This window comes from Hyla sarda, chromosome 2 (assembly GCF_029499605.1).
Source record: "Hyla sarda isolate aHylSar1 chromosome 2, aHylSar1.hap1, whole genome shotgun sequence".
In the NCBI taxonomy this organism is placed as follows: domain Eukaryota; kingdom Metazoa; phylum Chordata; class Amphibia; order Anura; family Hylidae; genus Hyla; species Hyla sarda.
Window position 1 is genome coordinate 47,955,525 of NC_079190.1, and position 18,869 is coordinate 47,974,393.

Consider the following 18,869-nt stretch of genomic DNA (forward strand, 5'->3'; position numbering starts at 1 on the left):
CAGAGGGCAGAGGAGAGCGGGCAGTGTGTGAGCTGCTGTGATTGGCTGAGAGGAGGCCACACACCCCCACCTCTCCACAGCATCAAGTGAGAGAAGGAGAAGGATTCAGTGCATAGCTCCATCCATAGAACAGAGGAGAAGGAGGAAGTGTGACAGCATCTACACCCTCATACAGCAACATGTACACCAGTAGTAAGGAGATGGGGAGGGGGTTTGTTACAGTGTGCCAGACCAGTAGTAAGGAGATGGGGAGAGGGTTTGTTACAGTGTGCCAGACCAGTAGTAAGGAGATGGGGAGAGGGTTTGTTACAGTGTGCCAGACCAGTAGTAAGGAGATGGGGAGAGGGTTTGTTACAGTGTGCCAGACCAGTAGTAAGGAGATGGGGAGAGGGTTTGTTACAGTGTGCCAGACCAGTAGTAAGGAGATTACATGAGGAGGACAGCTGACAGCTCAGTGACACAGTGAGGGAGGAAGTTCCATCATGTACAGTGAGGGCAGAAGAGGGACACTCCCCCTGCCTGAGAGGAGATGGAAATTCTGTGTGATCTGATTTTAAAAGAAATACAGAAGCTAGACACAAAAGTTATATGTACATGACCAGGATGAGTTACTGAGTAACATAACTTTTTTTTTCTTTAAAGAAAAAGAAGTTGATAAAGAAAGCTCTTCTGAATAAAAGCTGCTGGGAGCTGTAAATCCTCTTCATTGTAGAGGACAGGAGCTTCTCCAGGGTCCCAAATAAGTAATGAAGAGCCTGTACAGACATTGATACGCACATGGGAAGTTTATTTGTGGATAGATGCTCTTTAAACATGGATAATGCTTGAGAAATATTTACAAAATCTTTATATAAATTACTAAATCTGCTAAATACAAAGGTTACATTTCATTTCCTATTTGTAAATCTACAGCTCTGATGTGGCTGCACTCGCACCGATCTATTTACATCTTATGTATTTCTTCAGTCAGATCCACTGTCCTTATGCAGAGTTCCAATCATCAAGGTCTAAAAAGCAACATAAATTCACTATAAATGGCAAATAAAACCTCAGTGCAGATACCAACAAAGTAAATCTGAGGGAAAGAAAACAACATTTTTTTCTGTATTCTTAGTAGATGGTAGCACAGTATGGGCCCTGTATTACATATCTGTAAAAAATAGGTCAATGTGCTTGTGGTACAATAGGTCTTAAAGGGGTACTCCGCTGCTCAGAGTTTGGAACAGACTGTTCCGAGCGCTGGAGCCGGGAGCTTGTGATGTCATAGCCCCCGCCCCCTCAATGCAAGTCTATGGGAGGGGGCGTGACAGCCGTCACGCCCCCTCCCATAGACTTGCATTGAGGGGGCGTGTGTCGTGACATCACGAGGGGCATGGTCGACCCCCGCAGCGCGGAAACGGCGTTCGGAAAATTTTGTTCCACGCTGGCCAGTGGAGTACCCCTTTAAAGACTGGTATCAACAACAATAAACAGATATAAAACATAATGGATGCCATCCTAAAGACCTTGGTGTCATTAATGACCATTCCCTTAGACTCGCCTGTTCTCTTTATTCTCAGATGCATTCTGCCACGATGGTTTGGGTGGATTTTCACAATACCGCGATAATATCTAAAACAGAAGCAGACACCATTTTTTATTTAAAAGGAGACTTATTACTTGTAATTAGGATTAAAGGGGAACCCGCCATCACTTTCATTCTGCCTGAACCACCAGGACAGCCCTCTAGCCGCTTCTCTTTGCCCCACCAGCCGTGATGACCACATCTCTTCCTGGGTCATCTCACCTTATACTGGGCAGAGAGAGGCATGCTGGGACTTTATTTTAGAAAGGATACAAAAAACCCTAAAAACTTTTCCTGCAATAAACAAGCCATCCAAACAGCCCCAACAAGAAAACAATAAAAACTTAGGGGATCTTGGAATGTGGCAATAAAAGTGTCAAGAGACAATCACATTTTCTCAGTTATTCCACTGTATGAAAAAATGTATAAAAGTTCATCAATATAAAAAGTTATATGACCCTAAAAACAAATGCCACTAAAAAAGTAAAATTTACCTTGCAAAAAGAATAAAAAAAATAAAAATATATATATATATATATATTTTTTTTTAATTTTAATTTTATTTTATAATATAAATATATATATATATATATATATATATATATATATATATATATATATATATATATATAATTATATTTAAAAAAATAAAAATTCGCTCATTAGGCTATGCTGGCGGGAAGAAAAATTAGGTCCAAACTGACTGTCACTAAGGGGTGAAAGTACCTGTGAAATATCCTCAGTGATGCAGGATGTCATCTCAGGACGGTTGGGTGTCCACAACTCGTTCTCATACTGTGATACTTTCGGAGGGGAGGCCAACTTCAGATTGTGCTGTGAAGAAATAACCATTAAAAGGGGTACTCCAGTGGAAAAAAAAACATTTCAAATCAACTGGTGCCAAAAAGTTAAACAGATTTGTAAATTACTTCTAATTAAAGATTTTAATCCTTCCAGTACTTATCAGCTGCTGTATACCACACAGGAAGTTGTGTAGTCCTTTCCAGTCTGACCACAGAGCTCTCTGCTCACCTCTGTCCATGTCAGGAACTTGAAGAAAAAGAAAGGAGAAAAATGCGGGGCGCTCTCTTGTGTAGTAATTAGTAGCCAAGGAAATGGATACTACCTATAAATACCCACCACCAACACCCAAGGTGTTGTACTGACCTTCGGTAGGGCAAGTACACCGAGTACACCAAGTGTCATGGGCTATGAAGGTGGGTGGGAAAAGGATGTGGCCAGTTTGCTGCCCTGGTCCCTTTTGGTCCGTAGTCCCGAGGGGTATGGAAGGTATATAGTGAGAGGCAAAAAAAAAGGAGGGATTCTGACGAGCGCTGCTGGGTGGGGATGTTTAAAAGAATCTCAAAGAATGCCAGCGGTAACACAGGACTGATGTTTATTCAATTAAAAATGAAATAGGACAACGCGTTTCGGCACGCACTTGCACCTTCCTTTACAGTCTGTAGTCCTGATGTGCAGGCATACAGGAAGCACATCAGGACTACAGGCTGTAAATTTTGTGGACCTGAGGAAGGTGCGAGTGTGCGCCGAAACGCGGTTTATTCAATTAAAAATGAAATAGGACAACGCATTTCGTCGTGCACTCGCTCCTTCCTCAGGTCCACAAAATTTACAGCCTGTAGTCCTGATGTGCTTTCCTATATGCCGGCACACAGGAAGCACATCAGGACTACAGACTGTAAAGGAAGGCGTGCGTGCGCGCCAAAACGCGTTGTCCCGTTTCATTTTTAATTGAATAAACATCAGTCCTGTGTTACCGCTGGCATTCTTTGAGATTCATTTCAACATCCCCACCCAGCAGCGCTTGTCAGAATCCCTCCTTTTTTTTTCCGACTCTCTCGCCATGTCAGGAACTGACAGAGGTGGCAGCGGAGGGCACTGTGGTCAGACTGGAAAGGACTACACAACTTCCTCTGGAGCATACACAGCAGATGATAAGTACTGGAAGGATTAAGATTTTTACATAGAAGTAATTTACAAATCTGTTTAACCTTCTGGCACCAGTTGATTCGAAAAAAAAAAAATGGTTTTCCATCAAAGTACCCGGAGTACCCCTTTAATCTTCATACAGGTTGGGAGTAAATACTTTTTTTTATTTTTTTTACAATAAGCTATTCAGCCAAGTGTCCAAAGCACATAATAAATGTAATAAAGGTCACGCAAGTCGGTTCTTGGCTCGGAGTATGCTAAAATTTTGGCACATTTGCAATAATAAATCTTTCCCCATTTATCTAACAGTTATAAAGACTGACTGCATAAAAATAAATAAAAAATAAATAAAAGATGGACACATAATGGATCATGACAAGGAATAGTGCAGAGTATTGTCCAATATATCCTGGATCAGTGGTCTCCAACCTGCGCACCTCCAGATGTTGCAAAACTACAACTCCCAGCATGCCCGGACAGCCGTTGGCTGTCCGGGCATGCTGGGAGTTGTAGTTTTGCAACATCTGGAGGTCCGCAGGTTGGAGACCACTGCCCTGGATACAGAAATTCATAGACCTGGAAGCCAAGGAAGTGAAAACATTAATTTGTCCATTTTGTTGTGATGAAGATGATGATGGAAAATACCTTGAAGAGATCTTCAGTTAAGCAGGAAGTCATTTCCGGACGGGGTGGAGTCCCAATACAGAAATCCCTCATCTTCGGGGGTGAGGAGGTCTTAGTTGGTTTTTCGAAATACTTATCCGATTGTAAAACTGGAGGAGCAGCTACTTTTAGGTCCAGACTATAGGAAAGATCGGGCCTTGGAATAATAGGTTCAGTGATGTCCAGAGTTCTCTGAAAGATAGAGGCGCTCTATTAAGATTGGGGACATTTACTGATACAGTGTTCTCTCAAATTACAATATTAATAGATTCCAGGACGACCATTGTACATAGAGACCATTGGGCAGATATAGCAAATCCTGTGCAGAAAGAGAGAGCGGTGCAGGAGACCAGAGCAACAAATCAGATCGCTCCTTTATTGGATAGGGGGCAACTGCACTACTCTTCCTCTACACAGGTTTAGAGAAATATCCCCCCATAACTCTATGGAAACCTGGTAATTGGTTCTGAAGACCCAAAATGACATCCAAAAATAGGAAAAAAGTGAGGATTAAAGAAAAATAAGTAGATAACTAATATAGATAAAGCAAAGTCCTTACATATAAAAGTAAGAAAGATCTGCTGGGAGCTGTAATCACTGTCTATGTAGAGGAAAAGGTAGGTAGATGAAAATGGGGAATTTGTAGAGCGCTCCTGCTAGCAAAGGACGGACTCAAGATGCCACAGTTGGACAGGACAATTTATTGGAATTTTTTCAGACAACGCGTTTCGGCACTCACAATTGCCTTCATCAGGTCCACTAACAAATAAGTTAGATGCGTCTTGAGACGCCGACTATGCATGAGTGGCTTAGAGCAAGCCACTCATGCATAGTCGGCACCTAAGGACGCATCTAACTTATTTGTTAGTGGACCTGATGAAGGCGCTTGTGAGTGCCGAAACGCGTTGTCCGAAAAAATTCCCATAAAATCGCCCTGTGCAACCGTAGCGTCTTGAATCCGTCCTTTGCTAGCAGGAGTGCTCTACAAATTCCCCATTTTTATCTACCTAGCGGACACGGATAGGGGAGATAGAGCTGCATACTGCATCCACCGTTCTTCACTCATACCTCCCATACCACTGTTGCACCCTCCCATCAGGTCGGTACAACACACTAGGTGAGGTGGTGGGTTCCCTTTCCTTTTCTTTTTGGCAATATCACACAAGAGCGCGACCCGTTTTTTTTGTTCTTTTTCCGTTTTCTATGTGGTGGACAGGAACTTCTTCAGGGTCCTGTACAGTTCACACAGTGTCCTTAAAAATGTAAAATGGAGCCGCCCTCACCTGGTGTCCAAAGGAGGTAGAACAGGTAGAGTACAGAACATGTAATACCTCCCTGTACTGTAGGGGGCGCTACCAGACACCAGTCAGTGCATATACTTCAGTAATACAGGTGATTTACCAGTAAAATGTCCATTCTGATTGGCCGGTTCTTCCAGCCATTGACACGTTTCACAGATCTGGACTGTCTGTAGTATTGTTTGTTGAGTCTGGTTACAAGGGTCCAGAAAAGACTATTGTATGTTGAAACTATTGCAACCTGAGGCCAATGTAAGTAAAGGGACCGAGCTGTGTTTATTACAGCATAGTGTACACTATATTCTCCAATACGGCATGACTATGAAGGCAGCACAGATTTATCAAACCCATTTTGTTCATATTTAGCGTAAAGAGCAGGATATTCTTAGTTTTGAATTTGCACAGAATTTATCATTTACTTTTGCTAAATATGTGTTTTATATTTTTTTTCACCCTGTTCGCCATATTGTAAACTTTTCACCTCATGGTTTCTAATTTGCAAGCAATTTTTTTTTTTAATCGCAAATTTAGGCACATCTGTACTCTGCCTCTGCCAGGTGCAGGTTATACACTAACAACCCATAGGTAATGGAGGGAATTTTTGGAGCAAAGTGTATGACAAAAGTTTATGCATTTTTATAAATTGTGCGCAAAAAGGTCGTGCTCAAAAACTGTTCACATGTACAAGATCTGCTACATTTTTTTGCTGCATATTTAGTGCAGCTGATTTTGCTACCCATTAACTTCAATGGGTGGCAAAATCAGTTGCAGAAAATATGCAGCAGATCCTGTATGTGTGAAGGCACCCTAAAAAAGGGATACCCGGCAAATGATAAATCGCCCGCACTATGTGTGAACCAAGGTACACTTCCGGTACAGAGACAGTCTGCAGAGACTGCTGATGCTGCAGCGATCACCATGTTTCCTAAGCTAGAATGATCCCTCTACAGTCAGTTCGTATATAGCCATTTAGTTTTGATATTTAAAGGGGTACTCCGTTGCTCAGCGTTTGGAACAAACTGTTCCGAACGCTGGAGCTCTTGATGTCATAGCCCCGCCCCCTCAATGCAAGTCTATGGGAGGGGGCGTGACTGCTGTCACGCCCCCTCCCATAGACTTGCATTGAGGAGGCGGGGCTATGACATCACGAGCTCCCGGCTCCAGTGTTCGGAACAGTTTGTTCCAAATGCTGAGCAGCGGAGTACCCCTTTAAACTTTTTTAATCTAATTAAAGGGCTAAAGCAAAGGGCTGTAGTGATTTAAAGGGAACCGGTCCGACACACAGAAAGTATCATGTAAGAGCTGCCAAGTGCAGAATACCTGCAGGGGGTCAGGTAACTGCCTTTACAACTGTCCCATCTGACGTGCAGCATCTCTCAAAGTCCAATGGCAGTTCAGGTGGGAGAGAGGTGCTGGACGAACCTTATAAGAACAATACAATGTACAATACCCCCATGTGAACCGTGAGAATAAGAGGCAGGACTTACTATTGTGTCACTCTTCAGCCACTTTGTCTCAAAGCTAGGTACTGGCGGGGTGTCTAAAGCCTTGACCACCGGAGGCGCTTTACTTTCTGATGGTTCTGGATGCGCACAGCTTAGGTCTTTCTTCTGAACCTTAAGGCCAGGTGTGCAAAAAGTTGGGGGAAGAGGGGAATCCACAGTGTCTGAATAAACACATTAAACATTAGGTGAATGGATTTTCAGTAATATTTGTCTTAAACTAGACACACACACACCTATGTGCCACTATATACAGAGTGTTGCTGGGATCTATGTGACGTCAGACTGGCCAGAAACATTAAAGGGGTACTCCGATGGAATTTTTTTTTTTTTAAATCAACTGGTGCCAGAAAGTTAAACAGATTTGTAAATTACTTCTATTTAAAAATGATTAATCCTTCCAGTATTTAGCTGCTGTATGCTACAGAGAAAATTCTTTACTTTTGGGATTTCTTTTCTGTCTTACCACAGTGCTCTCTGATGACACCTCTGTCCATGTCAGGAATTGTCCAGGCAGCATATGTTTGCTATGCAGTTTCGGACATGGACAGAGGGGTCAGCAGAGAGCACTGTGGTCAGACAAAGGAAATTTAAAAAGAAAAGTACTTTCTCTGTAGTATACAGCAGCTGATAAGTACTGGAAGGATTAAGATTTTTTAACAGAAGTAATTTACAACTCTGTTTAACTAGACTGTGCACTGACCAGTGGGGGCAGCGTTTACACTAAACTGTGCACTGACCAGTAGGGGCAGCGTTTACACTAAACTGTGCACTGACCAGTGGGGGCAGCGTTTACACTAGACTGTGCACTGACCAGTGGGGGCAGCGTTTACACTAGACTGTGCACTGAGCAGTAGGGGCAGCGTTTACACTAAACTGTGCACTGACCGTGGGAAAATGTTTACACTAGACTGTGCACTGACCAGTGGGGGCAGCGTTTACACTAGACTGTGCACTGACCGTGGGAAAATGTTTACACTAGACTACAGTCTGGCTCCTCCTACTTTAGTATATTCTACGGAATGTTCTGCATGAAGGAACTTACTACTTCTCAGAGACTGACAAACATCGCTTCTCATGTCCCTTGAAGAGGTGGCATCATCTGTGTCACTGAAAAATCAACATATGCAGAGAAAATGTTAATTGTGCTTAACAAATTCTATGTTTATTTTCATGTGCTTGCATTTCCTTAAAGGGGTACTCCTGTGCTTACACATCTTATCCCCTATCCAAAGGATAGGGGATAAGATGCCTGATCGCGGGAGTCCCGCAGCTGGGGACGCCCGTGATCATGCACGCGGCACCCCGAGCGTGTTCGCTCCAGGACTGATTACGGTCGACCGCAGGGCTGGCGGCGTGTGACGTCACGCCCCTACCCCGGTGTGATGTCACGCTCCGCTCCTCAATGCAAGCCTATGGGAGGGGGCGTGACAGCTATCACGCCCCCTCCCGTAGGCTTGCATTGAGGGGCGGAGCGTGACGTCACACAGGGGCGTGACATCACACGCCGCCGGCCCTACGGTCGACCGTAATCAGTTCCAGAGCGAACACGCTCGGGGTGCCGCGTGCATGATCACGGGCGTCCCCAGCTGTGGGACTCCCGCGATCAGGCATCTTATCCCCTATCCTTCGGATAGGGGATAAGGTGTGTAAGCACAGGAGTTCCCCTTTGGTGAAAAACTTTTTTTTTTTTTTTTTTAAATCAACTGGTGCCAGAAAGTTAAACAGATTTGTAAATTACTTCTATTAAAAAATCTTAATCCTTCCTGTACTTATTAGCTGCTGAATACTACAGTGGAAATTCTTTTCCGTTTGAAACACAGAGCTGTCTGCTCACATCATGAGCACAGTGCTCTCTGCTGACATCTCTGTCCATTTTAGGAACTGTCCAGGGTAAAAGGAAATCCCCAGAGCAAACATATGCTGTTCTGGACAGTTCCTAAAATGGCCAGAGATATCAGCAGAGAGCACTGTGGTCATGATGTCAGCAGAGAGCTCTGTGTTTCAAACGGAAAAGAATTTCCACTGTAGTATTCAGCAGCTAATAAGTATAGGAAGGATTAAGATTTTTTAATATAAGTAATTTACAAATCTGTTTAACTTTCTGGCACCAGTTGATTTAAAAAAAAATAAAAAAAGTTTTTCACCGGAGTACCCCTTTAAGGTTATAATACATGGGCAGACCCGTGCCTGAGAAAAGTGCAGATCAAGAAAACTGGGGCTCAATTATCATGCTAGTGGGGCCAAACAAATGACTGCTGGATGTCGGCCGTACGACCCCTATTACACAAGGAGATGGTATCCTACCAAAATGGGATGGCAACATATCCGAACACAGATACAGGCTCTAAGACTTTAATGACCCAGACGCTTGTGACTACATTTGGTTCATATTCTGAGCCTCTGTGTGTTTAGGCTTAGACCCTACAGCGTGGTTTGTTGCACTTTAGGGTCAGAGTCAAAACACTTACACACATTTGGAAAATGACCCTGATGCAGTCACTAGCTGAATATGTATGGGCCATTAAAAGGGGTACTCCGCTGCTCAGCGTTTGGAACAAACTGTTCCAAATGCTGGAGCCGGGAGCTCGTGATGTCATAGCCCTGCCCCCTCAATGCAAGTCTATGGGAGGGGGTGTCACGCCCCCTCCCAGTGACTTGCATTGAGGGGGCGTGGTGTGACAGCATGAGGGGGCGGGGCTATGATGTCACGTGCTCCCGGCTCCAGCGTTCGGAACAGTTTGTTCCAAACGCTGAGCAGCAGAGTACCCCTTTAGGCCTGTGTTTATAAGTGCTCATATATGCTGTGGTCCCATTTTGACAGGATACCGATGTATACGTGCTATGGATAGCCCAACTGTGGTGTGAAGGCATGGGGGGGGGGGGGGGGGGAGCATTAGACGTGCCGTACCCTTTGTTCCCCTGCTCGGATTAATTCACAGCTTCCATTATGCCCTATACATACTCTCCACTTACTCTCCATTACACTTTTCATCCTTTACATCAAAGCTTCCTTTCTTATGCACCTTCAGTCCCGGGGTGCAGAACACAGGTGGCAGAGGGGAGTCCACACAATCTGTGAATAAATGGATTTACAGTGAAATGATGGGAATTCCAAACAGCAGCAGCGATCACATGTGTAATTTGTGTAAATTTGTCGCACAAATTTAGCAATGCGTTCCTGCGGAGAACAAAATGATTACTGGTTCTGGTACGTTCTACATCTCTAGGCCCCTAGTGTCCTATAATGTCCTAGACGGAGTAGATGTGGACATATGGACACCTGCTCAAAGGTCTTTTCCTTTGTATAAACCTATGTTGACAGATCAGTGATGTCACGTGATAACTTACCGTTCCTGTATGTCAGATGTGAGGGGGTGGCGAGCAGGTGTTTAAAGTCCCTGGATGAGTCCTTTGGCTTCTCAGGACCGCTGCTGTGACAGAAAAATGGGAGTGAGAATTATATGCAAGGTGCATCTACTACAGGAACAGGTCCACAACTCTCACCAGTCACTAGAGGTGCATTTACTACAGGAACAGGTCCACAACTCTCACCAGTCACTAGAGGTGCATTTACTACAGGAACAGGTCCACAACTCTCACCAGTCACTAGAGGTGCATTTACTTAAAGGGGTACTCCACTGGAAAACTATTATTATTTTTTTTATCAACTGGTGCCAGAAAGTTGAACAGATTTGTAAATTAGATTAAGAAATTGGGGCTCAAAGGTCTGTGAATATTTGATATAAAATTAATTTATTTGTAAAATTTGATTTATTAATGTACAATTGATAGAAAAAATGATATTCATAAATAGTAAATATTATAGTGGTCTGTGACCTACAGGGCCCTTGTAGGTCAGCTAGACTACAGATAGTGTAAGATAAAATCAGTGGATATGTAATGGAATAAAACAATATAAATATAATGTTATAAATACCATATACCATTTATATATTTTTTATGTTTTTATTGTTTATATTATTGTTTTATTCCATTACATATAAACTGATTTTATCTTACACTATCTGTAGTCTAGCTGACCTACAAGGGCCCTGTAGGTCACAGACCACTATAATATTTACTATTTATGAATATCATTTTTTCTATCAATTGTACATTAATCAAATTTTACAAATAAATAAATTATCTATCAAATATTCACAGACCTTTGAGCCCCAATTTCTTTATCTATTGTATTTTTGCTAGACACCGTGGGTGTAGGCGTCATTTGGGCAGCTCAGGCCTCGGGTTAACAGATTGGCAAGAGCCTCTTCAATCCCTTTCTAGATTTGTAAATTACTTCTATTAAAAAATCTTAATCCTTCCAATAGTTATTAGCTTCTGAAGTTTTCTGTCTAACTGCTCAATGATGATGTCACGTCCCGGGAGCTGTGCAGTTCCTATGGGGATATTTTCCCATCATGCACAGTTCCCGGGACGTGACATCATCGAGCAGTTAGAAAACTTCAGAAGCTAATAACTATTGGAAGGATTAAGATTTCTTAATAGAAGTAATTTACAAATCTGTTTAACTTTCCGGAGCCAGTTGATATATTAAAAACGTTTTTGCCTGGAATACCCCTTTAATCCTTTCAGTACTTTTTAGCATCTGTGTGCTACAGAGGAAATTCTTTTCGTTTTGAATTTCTTTTTTGTCTTGTCCACAGTGCTCTCTGCAGACACCTCTGTCCATGTCAGGAACTGTCCAGAGCAGGAGAGGTTTGCTATTGGGATTTTCTCCTGCTCTGGACAGTTCCTGATACGGACATTAGGTGTCAGCAGAGAGCACTGTGGACAAGACAAAAAAGAAAGTCAAAAAGAAAAGAATTTCTTCTGTAGCATACAGCTGCTAATAGGTACTGAAAGGATTAATATTTTTTAATAGAAGTCATTTACAAATCTGATTAACTTTCTGGCACCAGTTCATTTAAAAAAATATATGTTTTTCACCAGAGTACCCCTTTAAAGTTATCCAGGATTAGAGAAACAGAGACCTTTCTTCAAAAAACAGCTCCTTACCTGTATTCTGGTTGTGTCTGGTATTACAATTTGGCTACATTTACGTTAACAAAACTGAGCTGCAATACCACACACAACCTGAGAACAGGTATGGTGCTGTTTTTCTAAGAAGTCAGATAAGTTTTTCTAATCCTGGACAACCTCTTTAACATTCCTTTAATCGATTATGTGTTCCTACAAGCTCCAATCCACAAGGGGCTGGCCCCAACAATGGGAATGGTATCACCCAAATGTCAATTTATTCTTACATTTCCAAGAGGACAAAAAGGGAACAGCAGTATGTAGACTTGTAAGAAAAGATCCTGTAGAAATGTTCTGCTTCTGTGCGGATTATTATAAGAATTTACTAAAACAGACATATCAGGAGAGCAACCAGACAAATAATGGGCACCCAACAGACATGTAAGGAGAGCGACCAGACAAATAATGGGCACACAACAGACATGTAAGGAGAACGACCAGACAAATAATGGGCATACAACAGACATGTAAGGAGGACGACCAGACAAATAATGGGCATACAACAGACATGTAAGGAGGACGACCAGACAAATAATGGGCATACAACAGACATGTAAGGAGGACGACCAGATAAATAATGGGCATACAACAGACATGTAAGGAGAGCGACCAGACAAATAATGGGCACCCAACAGACATGTAAGGAGAGCGACCAGACAAATAATGGGCACCCAACAGACATGTAAGGAGAGCGACCAGACAAATAATGGGCACACAACAGACATGTAAGGAGAGCGACCAGACAAATAATGGGCACACAACAGACATGTAAGGAGAGCGACCAGACAAATAATGGGCACCCAACAGACATGTAAGGAGAACGACCAGACAAATAATGGGCACCCAACAGACATGTAAGGAGAGCGACCAGACAAATAATGGGCACACAACAGACATGTAAGGAGAGCGACCAGACAAATAATGGGCACCCAACAGACATGTAAGGAGAGCGACCAGACAAATAATGGGCACACAACAGACATGTAAGGAGAACGACCAGACAAATAATGGGCACACAACAGACATGTAAGGAGAGCGACCAAATAATGGGCACACAACAGACATGTAAGGAGAACGACCAGACAAATAATGGGCACACAACAGACATGTAAGGAGAACGACCAGACAAATAATGGGCACCCAACAGACATGTAAGGAGAGCGATCAGACAAATAATGGGCACACAACAGACATGTCAGGAGAGCGACCAGATAAATAATGGGCACACAACAGATATGTAAGGAGAGCAATCAGACAAATAATGGGCACCCAACAGACATGTAAGGAGGACGACCAGACAAATAATGGGCATACAACAGACATGTAAGGAGAGCAACCAGACAAATAATGGGCACACAACAGACATGTAAGGAGAGCGACCAGACAAATAATGGGCACCCAACAGACATGTAAGGAGGACGACCAGACAAATAATGGGCACACAACAGACATGTAAGGAGAGCAACCAGACAAATAATGGGCACCCAACAGACATGTAAGGAGAGCGACCAGACAAATAATGGGCACCCAACAGACATGTAAGGAGAACGACCAGACAAATAATGGGCACACAACAGACATGTCAGGAGAGCGACCAGATAAATAATGGGCACACAACAGATATGTAAGGAGAGCGACCAGACAAATAATGGGCACCCAACAGACATGTAAGGAGAGCAACCAGACAAATAATGGGCACCCAACAGACATGTAAGGAGAGCGACCAGACAAATAATGGGCACCCAACAGACATGTAAGGAGAACGACCAGACAAATAATGGGCACACAACAGACATGTCAGGAGAGCGACCAGATAAATAATGGGCACACAACAGATATGTAAGGAGAGCGACCAGACAAATAATGGGCACCCAACAGACATGTAAGGAGAGCAACCAGACAAATAATGGGCACCCAACAGACATGTAAGGAGAGCGACCAGACAAATAATGGGCACCCAACAGACATGTAAGGAGAACGACCAGACAAATAATGGGCACACAACAGACATGTCAGGAGAGCGACCAGATAAATAATGGGCACACAACAGATATGTAAGGAGAGCGACCAGACAAATAATGGGCACCCAACAGACATGTAAGGAGAGCAACCAGACAAATAATGGGCACCCAACAGATATGTAAGGAGAGCGACCAGACAAATAATGGGCACCCAACAGACATGTAAGGAGAACGACCAGACAAATAATGGGCACACAACAGATATGTAAGGAGAGCGACCAGACAAATAATGGGCACACAACAGACATGTCAGGAGAGCGACCAGATAAATAATGGGCACACAACAGATATGTAAGGAGAGCGACCAGACAAATAATGGGCACACAACAGACATGTAAGGAGAGCGACCAGACAAATAATGGGCACACAACAGATATGTAAGGAGAGCGACCAGACAAATAATGGGCACACAACAGACATGTAAGGAGAACGACCAGACAAATAATGGGCACACAACAGACATGTAAGGAGAACGACCAGACAAATAATGGGCACACAACAGATATGTAAGGAGAGCGACCAGACAAATAATGGGCACACAACAGACATGTCAGGAGAGCGACCAGATAAATAATGGGCATACAACAGACATGTAAGGAGGACGACCAGACAAATAATGGGCATACAACAGATATGTAAGGAGAGCGACCAGACAAATAATGGGCACACAACAGACATGTAAGGAGAGCGACCAGACAAACAATAAGCACACACATTTGGGATTTCAGATTGTAGAGGTTGTGTTTATGGATGAAAGTGTCAGGGGAGAGCAAGAACTGATCTAGGAGAAACACATTGTACATTTACCACATACCTTGCCTTTTTCTTGTTTATTAGCGCTATTGTATAGTCATCATTCAGGTTGGCACTGTAGTCACTAATCCCAAAGTGCTGGATCTGTGAGAAGTCTTCTTCCCTACACAAGGCATACTTTGGGGTCTTCGGCACAGTTATTGTGCGGATGTCCTTATATAAGGGCTTGGGCTTTTCTTCCGGAGCTTTCTTATAGGCCTGTGGCTCCCACATTGCCGGCATCTGGTAATGAGACAGACCGAAGTCTGAGAGCTGGGGGCCGCGCAGAAAATCCCAGGCTTTCAGCTTGTCAGTGACTGGTGGGGGAGGAGGGCCTTGTGGATCGGAGCTCTCCTTGTCCTCCTCTGCACTCTCAAGTTTTGCTTCTTCAGCAGCTTTGTCATTTTCTGCAATAAAAAGTGCACAATATAGTTTTGGTAACACTGTTAGAATATTGAAGAAGTGTACGAATCCTGATCATATGGACCAAATACAAGGGACTGGATTACTGATCAGTCTGTGGTCAATTTACTGAACAGGCATGGAGCCTGGCTAACCAGGGGGCTTGAGGGAAACACATCTAAGGCTGGGTTCCCATCACGTTTTCTCCCATACGGCAGGGAGGAGCTAAAACCTCGCGCTCCACGTCCAAATAGCGTTTACACATGGAAATACGTCTTACATTGACTTCAATGGGAAACAACTGACACTCAATAAAATGCAGAAAATCTGTGCACTTTATTTAAAACTGGATCGCATATTTATAGGGGAACTTTTTATTATTTGAGCGTTTGAGTAAAATTGCTGCAGATTTCAGTAAATATTAGGGATCGACCGATATCGTTTTTTTAGGGCCGATACCGATAGTCGGTGGAGGTTAGGGCCGATAGCCGATAACTTATACCGACATTCCGGTATAAGTTATCGGCTATTTAACCCCTGCGACACCGCTGCAGATCATTGATTTAAAGCGGGCACTTTAAATCAATGATCTGCAGTGGCTTTTGCGGGGCCATAGGCCGCCGCCGCCACCCGCTTCTCTCCCCCTACCTGTCAGGGTGGTCCGGGCCATCCATCCTTCCTTCCTGTAGTGTGCGGGGGCGTTCTGGGTGGAGGGTGAACCGGTCCGGGCTGTCCTTCTCCGGCGGTCATCCTCTCCACTCCGGGCAGGCTCCGGCCTAGTACGCTGCATAGACGCCGCTGCGCATAGACGCCCGTGCGCAGCGACGCACCTGACGTCACGGCGTAGCGACGTCTATGCAGTGTACTATGCCGGAGCCTGCCCGGAGTGGAGAAGATGACCCCCGGAGAAGGACAGCCCGTACCGGTTCACCCTCCACCCGGAACGCCCCCGCACACTACAGGAAGGAAGGAAGGATGGATGGCCCGGACCACCCCCATTACGGGTAAGTTTATTTTTTTTATTGACTCGGAGGGTGGGGGAGGGGCCCGACCGGTATAGCGGTATGGGCAAAAATCCATACCGGTATACCGCCCAGCATCACGGTGGGGGGTGCGACGCGGTGCGGTGGGTCGGGGGTGCGGTGCGGCGGGGTGGCGGTGCGGGCGGCGGGGCATTATCGGCAAGATAATTGCCGATACCGATAATGCCAAAAATTGTGATTATCGGCCGATAATATCGGCCATACCGATAATCGGTCGATCCCTAGTAAATATGCATCAAAATTCGGCTCTGAATTTGCATGGATTTTCAGCCTCTTCATTTTGCTGTGTGAGCAAGCCTTTAGTGCAGCGTTTCCTAACCAGTGTGTCTCCAGTTGTTGCAAAGTCAACTCTTAGCATGCCCGGATAGCCCAAAAAATCACTGTTTCCCAAAAAGGGCACCTCCAGCTGTTTCAAAACTACAACTTGCAGCATGCCCGGACAGCCGTTGGCTGTCCGGGCATGCTGCGAGTTGTAGTTTTACAACAGCTGGTGGCACCCTGGTTGGGAAACACTGCCTTAGAGTAGTGTCACATGTGGCATATTTGCTGCAGATTTTCTACACAGATTTTCCATATGAAAATTTTTTCTGCAAACATGTGGATTAAATTTAATAAATCTCATCCACATTCTGCAGGAAAAAAAAAATCCACAGTAGAACGTGACCTGTGATGTGGATATTAATTCTACAGGAGGTCGCTTGTTGTGTCAGAGCTGCTGTAATTATTTTTTTCTTAATTGACTTCAATATGGAAGTCGAAAAACACAGCAAAATCTGCGTTTTTTAAAGGAACAATGACCTCACTTACCTGATCAACCTCACTTACCTAGATATACATGTGGTTAGTGTGGGTATTTCTTACCCCAATCTGTTCAGCCATTCCTGAGATAAAAGCTCATTTGCATATTGCAAGATTGTGCTAACTGCACTGGGGGCGGGTCTGAAGATTATCTGCACCTCTGATGATGTACCGTGGGTCCCGTTCCCGCCACCCCATTGATCAGTAGTGATGAGCAGCAGGGGCCATATTCGAATTTGCGATATTTCACGAATGTATGGACGAAAATTTGTCCTATGTTTGCGAAATTCACATATTCCCTAGGTTTGTTCTCTTTTTTCCATGCAAAAAATCGTAATGAAATTCCCATAGTGCGCATGCGCAATTATATCACCTAAAAGAAGGGAGGGATCAGTGTCCAGTCTGGAAGTGCCGATATTTGAATAAATATTCGCATAAAATATAAAAAATGAATATTTGTCATTACGAATATATATATCACTATATTGTAAATATTTGCGAAATCGTGAAGTGGCAATATTCTCGGTAAAAATTTGCATTTCGAATATTCGCGCTCAACACTACTGATCAATATTCATCTCATTCTCCTTGATAAGCGGGGAGGTGCGGGCAGAACCCAGGGGGGCAGCATCAGCATATAGTCTTCAGACCAGTCTCCCTGTAAATCACTGTCTATGTAGAGGACAGGAACTTCTTCAGGGTCCTGTACAGTACATAAAGTGTCCTAAAAAAATAAACATTGAGCCGCCCTCACCTGGTGTCCAAAGGAGCAGATAACCCTGACACAGGTACAGAGTACAGAACATTTAATACCTCCCTGTACTGTAGGGGGCGCTACCAGACACCAGTCAGTGCATACACTTCAGGAATACAGGTGTTTTACAAGTGAATGCCCATGCTGATTGGTCAGTTCCAGCCATTCACACATTGCACAGATCTGGACTGTCTGTAGCATTGTATGTTGAGTCTGGTTTCAAGTTACAATGGTCCAGAGAAGACTATTGTAAGTAGAGGGACCACTGTATATTTTAACAATTTTCATGAGTAGAAAACTAACAAAGTTGAAAACTTGTGACCGTTTCCCTGGCAAGCACTGTGGTTGTAGCGATTCTGCATTTTATCTGTGACTTGTGGGTAATGCACGGAGCCATAGCCTCACTGTATAACTAATGACATATATTCCATTACCCTGCGTTTCACTTTCTAGACGTTTATATCCGTAGTTCTGGAAGGTGTCTCGGATTTGTTGGATGTCTGAGGCATTTTTCTGCTGCAGCACCTTACAGATCTTTAGGAAATTATTCAGGTCTTGTCCTTTCTTTTCGTTTTTCTCCAGTGTCGTCTGAATATCAGTCTGTAAAAGAAATCATATCAGTGATTACAGATGTAAAACACAATACAAAGCCCCTCTGCTATGTATCCTCCACCCATTACTAGATTCTATACCAGCGTTTCCCAAACAGGGTGCCTCCAGCTGTTGCAAAACGACAACTCCCAGCATGCCTGGACAGCCGAAGGATTTTCGGGCATGCTGGGAGTTGTCGTTTTGCAACAGCTGGAGCACCCTAGTTGGGGAAACACTGTTCTATACTTATGCAACACTAGCAAAGTTTCTGCGATCACAGTTCAAGGGGTATTCCCATCATCAACTAGATAAGCAACAGGGGTACGACCTCCGAGACCCCCCCCCCATTGCTCTCGAGAATGCATTGAACTGGACTTCTGTCTTTTCTAACAAAAAGGCCTAGAATATCTACTATACTGAATAACATGGATGAGAAATATTTAATTAA

General features: G+C 43.8%; 1 protein-coding gene across 6 annotated transcripts in view; it reads right to left on the bottom strand.

Annotated features, from left to right (window-relative positions):
- Positions 1-652: 652 nt before the first annotated feature.
- SKA3 (spindle and kinetochore associated complex subunit 3) overlaps positions 653-18,869 on the bottom strand; it is a 32,934-nt gene continuing 14,717 nt past the window's right edge. For 2 of the 6 annotated variants that reach the window (XM_056561736.1, XM_056561735.1), the window contains exons 5-14: positions 18,265-18,430; positions 14,856-15,240; positions 10,329-10,411; positions 9,954-10,053; positions 8,023-8,087; positions 6,963-7,141; positions 4,160-4,369; positions 2,291-2,398; positions 1,541-1,611; positions 658-755 (exon numbers count right to left, since the gene is read on the bottom strand). In XM_056561736.1, coding sequence (XP_056417711.1) covers positions 704-755; positions 1,541-1,611; positions 2,291-2,398; positions 4,160-4,369; positions 6,963-7,141; positions 8,023-8,087; positions 9,954-10,053; positions 10,329-10,411; positions 14,856-15,240; positions 18,265-18,430 — 1,419 coding nt within the window. In that variant the 3' untranslated portion in view covers positions 658-703. Of the gene's footprint in view, positions 756-776; positions 1,008-1,540; positions 1,612-2,290; positions 2,399-4,159; positions 4,370-6,962; positions 7,142-8,022; positions 8,088-9,953; positions 10,054-10,328; positions 10,412-14,855; positions 15,241-18,264; positions 18,431-18,869 lie in introns of those variants that run through there. The other 4 variants (XM_056561732.1, XM_056561731.1, XM_056561737.1 and 1 more) reach the window with 4 other exon arrangements.